At 42.4% G+C, this 9,409-nt stretch overlaps 1 protein-coding gene across 3 annotated transcripts in view; it reads right to left on the minus strand.

The window, feature by feature from the left end:
- The window catches only part of TMEM39A (transmembrane protein 39A), a 30,404-nt gene extending 21,376 nt beyond the window's left edge, over positions 1-9,028 (minus strand). For all 3 annotated transcript variants that reach the window (XM_027105385.1, XM_027105398.1, XM_027105392.1), the window contains exons 1-2: positions 8,747-9,028; positions 7,184-7,370 (exon numbers count right to left, since the gene is read on the minus strand). In XM_027105385.1, the coding sequence (XP_026961186.1) occupies positions 7,184-7,296 (113 nt within the window). In that variant the 5' untranslated portion in view covers positions 7,297-7,370; positions 8,747-9,028. The remainder of the gene's footprint in view (positions 1-7,183; positions 7,371-8,746) is intronic.
- Between the last annotated feature and the right edge of the window lie 381 nt (positions 9,029-9,409).

A 9,409-nucleotide genomic window follows, 5' to 3' on the forward strand; every position in this document is an offset into this window, starting at 1 on the left:
TAAGATGAGGGACTTCCCTGGTGGTCCAGTGATAAAGACTCCACACTCCCAATGCAGGGGGCCCAGGTTCAATACCTAGTCAGGGAACTAGAACCTGCATGATGCACCTAAAAGATCCTGCATGCTGCAACTAAAGATCCCACATGCAGCAACTGTGTGCCACAACTAAGACCTGGAGCAGCCAAATAAATAAATAAATAAAATGATAAGATGAGGGTAAGGAATAAAATTTCCCATTGTTTATATGCCTGTGAATAGAGCTCTAAGGGTCTACTATTGCTAATAGAATAAGGAAAAGAGGCTTGGTTTGGTTATTTCCAAAGAAGATTCTAGAGAAGGAACAATATTACTGTTACCATTCTATTCTAAAATTTTCAAATATAGAATTCTACCATTAATATGTGACATTTACAGTACTTTAAGTGACTCATGGGAACATGAACTCTGCTCATTCTGAACAGTTAAGAATACCATGGCAGAGGGCTTCCCTGGTGGCACAGTGGTTGAGTCTGCCTGCCAATGCAGGGGACACGGGTTCGTGCCCCGGTCTGGGAAGATCCCACATGCCGCAGAGCTGCTGGGCCCGTGAGCCATGGCCGCTGAGCCTGCATGTCCAGAGCCTGTGCTCCGCAACAGGAGAGGCCACAACAGTGAGAGGCCCGCGTACCGCAAAAAAAAAAAAAAAAAAAAAAGAATACCATGGCAGAAACTCAGAAGAACTAGAAGGGAAGAACAGGGATGGGGGGAGAGTCAGAAAAAATTATAAAAATTTCTTCCCCTCATTCTCAGGAGCACACTCCAATAGAACAAGCTTACCAAGGAGTAGGTTGTGATCTACCAGTAGGTCTCAAAACCTTACTTGCTCAATCATAAACCAATCATTAATACACCACTATCCTCTGATCTGTTCTGGGAGAAGGGCCGCAGCACTGCACAACTCCAGGAGGTATTTTTCACACAGAATACAACATGAAAGGTGCCCTCTGGAGTTGTTCAAGTTGGTGAACTTGGAGAGAATTAATGCCAGCAGCCATTCTATTCCCTCACTCCATTTAATCATAAAATATGGAAACAAAAAATTCTGATGAGGAGCCTCTAGAGCAAATAAAATTTCTTATTCCTCTTTAGTCAGAAGTACATGCTAAAATATCTGTTATGATTTGAAGGTTTTTATAGAATTTTCCTAAGTAAAGCAGACTAATTCTGCTGTTAACAAAGTTAATAACACTCTGGGCTTCAAGAAAAATATTAAAAACAAAATACAAAAGATCTATATTTGTGGAACTACCATATGATCCAGCAATCCCACTCCTGGGCATATATCCAGAGAAAACCATAATCCAAAAGGGTACCTGCATCCCAATGTTCACTGCAGCACTGTTTACAATAGCCAAGACATGGAAGCAACCTAAACGTCCATTGACAGATGAATGGATAGAAAAGATGTGGTACATATATACAATGAATATTACTCAGCCATAAAAAAGAATGAAATAATGCCATTTGCAGCAGCGTGGATGGACCTAGAGATTGTCATACTAAGTGAAGTAAGTCAGACTCAGAAAGACAAATATCATATGATATTGCTTATATGTGGAATCTAAAAAAAGGTACAAATGAACTTATTTACAAAAGAGAAATAGAGTCACAAATGTAGAAAACAAACTTATGGTTACCTGGGGAAAGGAGGTGGAGGGATAAATTGGGATTGGGATTGACATATACAAACCACTATATATAAAACAGATAACTAATAAGGACCTACTGTACAACGCAGGGAACTCTACTCAGTACTCTATAATGACCTATATGGGAAAAGAGTGGATATATGTGTATGTATAACTGACTCACTTTGCTGTGCAGCAGGAACTAACACTACATTGTAAATCAACTGTCCTCCAATAAAAATTAAAAAAAAAAAAAAAAAAGGATGCCCTCAATCCTCCTCCCCCATACTTGGAAAAGCGCTGCTCTTCTGTACGCCCATTAAATTCTGTCCCTAGTTCCCTTATCACACTTATCATTCATAACAGTATTGAAATATTCTCTCCCCTGGTAGACAGTAAACCACGTGTAATCAGAAATCAAGATGTTAGGGAACTACTGACCAAAACAACTCACCTTGGCCACACACAATAATAACTGCTTGCATGAGTTATCTCGTAACAGGAGATCCCAATAAGGAACATGGTGCTGCTGCTGAAAACTAACTGGGAGAATTTGGGAGCGGCCAAAAAGAGGGAGGAGATGCCAGCCCATAATATGTCCTGCCAACCTCCCAGAAACCCTCATGCTAGAATCCATCTTGGCTGAGAGATACGTGCGTCACCAGGAAGTACCGAGTCAGACCAAATATGGCACAAGCAAGATGACTGGCCAGAGACAACCCAGAAAGCTAACCCCATTACCATAAAACCTGAGACTGCGAGCCAAGTAGCAGAGCAGTTTTCCTGGGTTCCCTTACCCTGCTGCTCTCTGTCCGGGTGCCCCTTCCAAATAAAGTCTTTTGCTTTGTCAGTTAAAAAAAAAAAATCTGTTATTTGTGATAGCCTATACAGCCTTGGCTATTATACTTCAAGCCAAAAGACAAAGAGACAAACATCAAATATAGTGATCCAGAGAATCAGTTGGAAAGAGCAAAGTAATTCTATATGTTAAAAGTTTGAGAGGAGATATGATCAAAAATCTTATAACCAAAAAAAAAAAAAAAAAGAGCTAAAATAGACTTGGTCAGTACATCTCAGAAAATTAATTACGGAGGTATCATTTAAGAAAAATTAAAAGTATTGTTCCTAGGGCTTCCCTGGTGGCGCACTGGTTAAGAATTCGCTTGCCAATGCAGGAGACATGGGTTCGATCCCTGGGCCAGGAAGATCCCACATGCCGCGGAGCAACTAAGCCCTTGTGCCACAACTACTGAGTCTGTGCTCTAGAGCCTGCAAGCCACAACTACTGAGCCTACGTGCCACAACTACTGAAGCCCATGCACCTAGAGCCCATGCTCCACAACAAGAGAAGCCGCTGCGATGAGAAGCCTGCGCACCGCAACGAAGAGTAGTCCCTATTCGCCGCAACTAGAGAAAGCCCGCATGCAGCAACAAAGACCCAACACAAACAAAAATAAAATAAATTTTTTTAAAAAAGTATTGTTCCTCTGAAAGAATATAAAACAGATTCAAGAAGAGCAAAGTGACACAAATGTTTGAGATACAATGTGGGAGAGTTCCAGTCCCAGATATCCCACTAACCAGTTGTGGTTTTTGAGAAAGTAACTTTATATCCCTGAGCCTCAGTTTCTTCATCTATAATACAAGGGTTGGAAAAGATTCTCTTCAAAGAACTCTTCTCAATGCTATCACTGAATATTCTCTTTCAAACTGTGTTGCAGGTCCCCAAGACCATGCCTAAGCCTGATGATTCACTAGGAGGACTCACAGGACTGCGCATATAGTCATGTTCATGGCTTCGATGTATAACAGCAAAAGAATACAAATCAAAACTAGCAGATAGGGGCTTCTCTGGTGGCGCAGTGGTTGAGAGTCCGCCTGCCGATTTAGGGGACATGGGTTCGTGCCCCGGTCCAGGAAGATCCCACATGCCGCGGAGTGGCTAGGCCCGTGAGCCATGGCCGCTGAGCCTGCGCTTCCGGAGCCTGTGCTCTGCAACGGGAGAGGCCACAACAGTGAGATGCCCGCGTACCGCAAAAAAAAAAACCCAAAAAACTAGCAGATGGAAAAGGTACCAGGCAAAGTCCAGAGGAAACCAGGTGCAGACTTCCAAGAGTCCCTTCTCAGTGGAGTCATACAGGATGCACTTAACTCCTTCAGCAACTAGTTATGACAACATGTGTGAAGTGCTGTCTACCAGGGAGCTTCATTAGAGACTGAGCAGGCAAGGTTTTTTACTGGAGACTAGCCACGTAAATACTCTTTACCTAGCACTACCAAAATTCCAGACTCCCAAAAGAAAAGCAGATGATCAGCATAACAATCCTTAGAAAGGACTGCATAGGAGGCTGGCATCTGGGAACCTGACTGGTAAACAGTCCCCTCCACTGATACAAAAGCTTCCCTAAATAATAAGAGTGGCTCACTGCGCCTAAACTATTTGTGCAAACAATATGAATTATGGTGAACCCTGCTTTGTCCTTGTATGCAGGAAAGAGTTAACATAGCAGACCTAAGACTGGCTTTTACGGAGCTAGCAAGCAGCACATTTTAGGTAAGCAAACGGATAAAGCAAGAAAAATTTAAAGGAATAAAAAAGAACTAAAAGGGATAGAGAAAGCAGTGATCATTCGGACATGCTCAGGTGATATTATTAACTAAGCATACAAGAACAAAACAAAGAAAAAAATCACTCTTAGTCCTTCTCAAATAAGATTCTCCCTCAACTAAGAACTCTCTAAAAACTCAGCAGTTCACAGTATATCCTCCTTCTTTAGATGGCAATCATCTAAGCACATAGTCCCAAGAACAAATCCCTGCTCCCCACAGGTAGAAAGCAGGACAGGATGGATTTCAATTCTGATTGTGTCACCAAACTACCTCTTTGACATTCTCAAGTTTAACTTCAAACAGGTCACAAACACCTAACAAACAGGGGCAAATGCTCTCTTCTTCTGCTGATTTCTGTCTTGCAGAATCAAGTATAATATCCAAAATTACATCACACTTAAGCAATTGTCTATTTATCTCTTCAATACTCTACAGACACTCCAGAAATGAGTTCTCTGCATCTGGACATCGTCTTTCTTTATACACATCCTTCCTAAAATCATATTCTAGGCTATCTAACACTGGTTTTATCCACACTTTTTATACCCTTTCCCCAGGTCTTGTAAAACAACCTGTTCTAGGCTGCTTCTTTCCCATCAAGAAACAAATATAGGACTGTCTGTCTTCTTCCAAAATAACCCCTATAGGTAAAAATGTCACAAAATAATCCCTCATAATAGCTTTAGTGACTTTTCAAAACATGGGCAACTATTATTTTTCACTTTATTCTAATCTGTTGAAAAATAAGTCCTTCTCCCCACCAACACCATTAATTGCTAAAGAAATATATGTTAAGGGAGGAAAGTTGATGGAGAATGGTAGATCAAGGCAACCATAACTAGAACCTGGAAAGCCAGGATAGAAGAGCTACAAGGAAGACAGATCACATGCTCAGAGCTAAACTCATTTAAGAGCAGAGGTATTTTCTAAATGTTCTTAGTTCTTCCCAGTATTCTATCTGCAGACTTAAGTACATGCAGAACCATCTGAGAATGTGGTTTTCAGCTCTTTTTAAATAGCAGAACAGTTCATATTCCCTCCCCCAAAAGATATTTTACATGGTATCCTAATATTTAAAATACACAGGAGAAAAAGTTAGTCTCATTAAGAGAGGACTGGGAAACCTAAAGCCTAGACTACTAGGCCTGAATGACTTTTTCTCCCTTCTTTGTGCTCCTACAGCAGCCCAAAACACTGAGGACGGTTTCCATGGGACGGTATGAGAATCTAATCTAATCTAAGAATCTAGGGAAATCCTCAAAGTCAAAGTAAATGAACAAAGAACTACTGGAGGGCTTCCCTGGTGGTGCAGTGGTTGAGAGTCTGCCTGCCGATGCAGGGGACGCGCGGGTTCGTGCCCCGGTCCGGGAAGATCCCACATGCCGCGGAGCGGCTGGGCCCGTGAGCCATGGCCGCTGAGCCTGCGCGTCCGGAGCCTGTGCTCTGCAACGAGAGAGGCCACGGCAGTGAGAGGCCCGCATACCGCCAAAAAAAAAAGAACTACTGGAGTTAATACAGAGGCAGAGTTAGAATACTGTAGCTAGCTAGAATCTTAGCTAGGCACAGCTATGATTTTCTACTGCAATTTGAAAGTACTGAATCACTAAACTGATGGTCAGTATATATTAGTAAAATTAAAGCATGAACTTCAAATAGGAAACATCCTTCATCTCAGTATCTATGTTGGATAGTACCTTTCCTCAAGAGCTTTTTCACATAGTCTCAGTTTTTCACTTTTCTTTATTTAAAAAAATAAAACAACACATGCTATTTGTAGAAATTTTGGGAAATTCAGAGTAAAGTTTTTAAAAGTTACTGCAATTTACTACTTCATTTATTTCCAAGCAGAAAGTATTTATTTATGAAGCAGAAAGTATTACCGTTTTTAAAATGAGGAAATCCAAAGAACAGGAGAGTAAAAATATTACTCTAGGATAAATTATAAGTACTCTGTATACATATGTAAATATAAAATTTGGATTGAAAATTAGTATAATGAGAATCAGCCTGGAAAGTCCCTTCAAACTGGAATTTCAGGGAGAGCCCCACTGAAATGACAAGACCAGAAATGATTCTGAAGACAGAGTAGAGCTTGGGGTGGAAGGTCAGAAAGAAAGAAGGGCAGGCCAGAAAGAGAAAGTGCACAAATAACATCAGGAGGGCCTGAAAAGACAAGAGTAGTACTGACTGCTAGCTGTGAAAATTAGAATCCAGGCCAGAGAAAACTCTATTCAGGGAGGAAGCAGGAAAAAAAAATTATCTTGACCAAACAATCCAGTAAAACCCATCTCTTTCTACTGCTACATGATTGAACCTCCTGATGAAACGAGTTATCCTGGATAATTTTAGAAATAATTCATTCTAACTTTTGAAAATTAGGAATAGAGGTAAATTTCCATTAAGAAAATCAAATTCTTTATTCTCGTACAACATGACACAAATCTTAAGATGTTTAGGCTACAGCTGATAGTTTACTCATTTCATTCTGAACAAAATAATTTTTAAGACCCTTGACAGAATATGACAATTTTAGAATCACATGTTAACTGTCTATTTTAATTTACCCTCCCCAAAAAAGAATGCTAGTAAGTAGTTAAACCATCATATTCATCTTGAACTGTAATTTATTTCTCTCTTCTTTTAATAGCTGAAAAAAAAGGTGATGACTAGAATTTGGATTATCAGCCATAAGTATGAATCAGCCTGTTTTCACTTTGTGGGCATCACAACTTTCTATCTCCAAAGTATTCTGAAATACTTCGTTTTCAATCTTTAGGGTCAGGATTTCTACTTCAGTGTCAGAAGACAATCTTGATAAACAAATATCTGAATAGTCTGTATTAGTCTTCTGTATTAGCCTTACTGATCATAGGATATTACAAATTACGCAAAGTCTTATTCTTTACCTGTTTCTCAGGCCTGTTCCATTGCCACAGCCCCCACCAACCAAAGTCTGCAAAGAAGGTAAAGCTGAACGGCTTAGCTGCTGCCGACTAGGGCCCCTCCTTCCACCGGGCATGTCCAGGAACCAGTCTGCTTCCAGTGCCACCTGTAGCTGCAACCCAGGTTAACGGTTGTCAGCCTATTTCAACACTGAACAAAAAGAGACATTTAAATATCAGTTTACTATTTTTAAAGTAGGCAGTGTAACAAAACAACCAGAAAAACTGAGTGAGCAGACCTTGTAAAACCAGATTGTCAAACAAATGCTCCCAATGTCTATTACCTAGTTTATTCTAATGAAAGGACTACTCAGTCTCCAATGGGTCAGAAGCCTAAATTCTAATCTAAGCTCTGTTTGAAAGATATTACAATCAGGTAGAAATTTACAAGAAACATTGAATATATACATTTCCAGTTCAAAAGTAGTATTTCACAGAGGCTTCCCTGGTGGCGCAGTGGTTGAGAGTCTGCCTGCCGATGCAGGGGACGCGGGTTCGTGCCCCGGTCCGGGAAGATCCCACATGCCGCGGAGCGGCTGGGCCCGTGAGCCATGGCCGCTGAGCCTGCGCGTCCAGAGCCTGTGCTCCGCAACGAGAGAGGCCACGGCAGTGAGAGGCCCGCGTACCGCTAAAAAAAAAAAAAGTAGTATTTCACAATAAGTCACTTGAAATGCAGAAGAATCAGCACTGTCCAAAATGTTAGGTTTTGTTATCAAGGGAATCTAGATTCTGAGATCAATTCTTATTATGACTTCCTAATATCTGACTTCTTATTATCTGACTTGGAAGCATTTAACCTCTGAGTTTTTTCCTCATCAGAAAAAAAAAGCGTTCCTTGTCCTACAGAGGTGGTTGTCAGGACTGACAAAGATGCGTGAAAGTACATCAGAAGGTCTTTTAACGCTTTAAAAGTAAAACTGTTCAAGTGGTATTCCACATGTTAGAGTGAAAATACTGGAAAGAGCTCAAGTGGATGACTACTCCAGAAAAACTGATGTAAAATCATTTAGAAATCACTGAAACTGCAGGATTAAAAGACAAGTAATACATAAAGACCATCACTGAAAAGAAACTGTTTTTATCAATCTATGGCAAAATCACGGCTCCGCCAATATGGATACCAAAAATCTGTTTCCTAAACAATACAACTTAAAAACTGAAGAATGACACCGTGGAAAAACCCTGGTTTTCAAAACGTTACAGCAGATATCCTCTGTTCCCTATTCCTAACAGCTTTCGGCTTTAGATTTACAAACGCCAGGTGAGACAAAGCATTCAAACCGTTGAATGTAGAGGCAGCTGGTCCTTGCTCAATTAACCAGCAAAGGGAAAGAAAAGTGTGGAGCAAAAAAATTGGGACGGAAGAGGACGAGAGGATGGGGTGGGGAAAGGTGGGCGGCGAGAGGACCACAAACTTCAATAGACTGGCCCCTAAGAGGGGATGACAAAGCGGCCCCCGCCGCGCAACCTGGAGGGCCGAAGCAGGCCAGGGACAATCGGACAGCGCGGCAGCTCGGTAATACTCACGCATGGAGGAGGCCAGGCCAGTGGGGAAGGATCCCTGGGAGGAGGCGGCTTTACAGGCTGGACCCCAGGCAAGAGAACTCCCTGCCCAGGTTGAGGCGCTACAAACTAGTTGCTTGCCCGCGGGCCGTCCCCTCCCGGAGAGTCGAGAAAAAGTGTCCAGGCTTCGCGCTGCCAGACCCAGACACCGAGTCAGTGCCAGAGTCAGAGCCAGAGCTAAAGCTAGAGGCAGAGCCCGACCCCGTCAGCACTCATCCTCAGCCTCCATTACCACGGAGCTGAGCAGACGTGGCAGCGCACAGTGGTGACGTCAGCTCCGCGACGGCCTACCGCCCCAGCCGCGAACAGGCCCCGGAACTACGCGAGAGCCAGGGAGGGAGCACCGCACCGCGTCTTGCGTGCACCTGCGCAGTGGAACTCGCCTTCTCCGCTGGTGTCGCGGCCCCGCCTTCCCCGCTAGTACTAACCAACGTATTTCCTCCCAAGCTCCAACGACGTGCGGACAACCACGTTAGGGCTTATTCCTGTTATCTCATGGACTCCAAGTAACAACCGTGTTCAAGTTATCAACCCCCTTTTTACAGATGGGGGAGGTTGGGAGACATTACTTGAGCTCAAGTCACTGCTAGGTAAAGGAGATCGAGCCGCGAAGTCGTGCTTCAGCAA

Source organism: Aethalodelphis obliquidens, unplaced genomic scaffold (genome assembly GCF_003676395.1).
Source record: "Aethalodelphis obliquidens isolate GAN/ISIS:26980383/991018 unplaced genomic scaffold, ASM367639v1 scaffold1, whole genome shotgun sequence".
Lineage (NCBI taxonomy): Eukaryota > Metazoa > Chordata > Mammalia > Artiodactyla > Delphinidae > Aethalodelphis > Aethalodelphis obliquidens.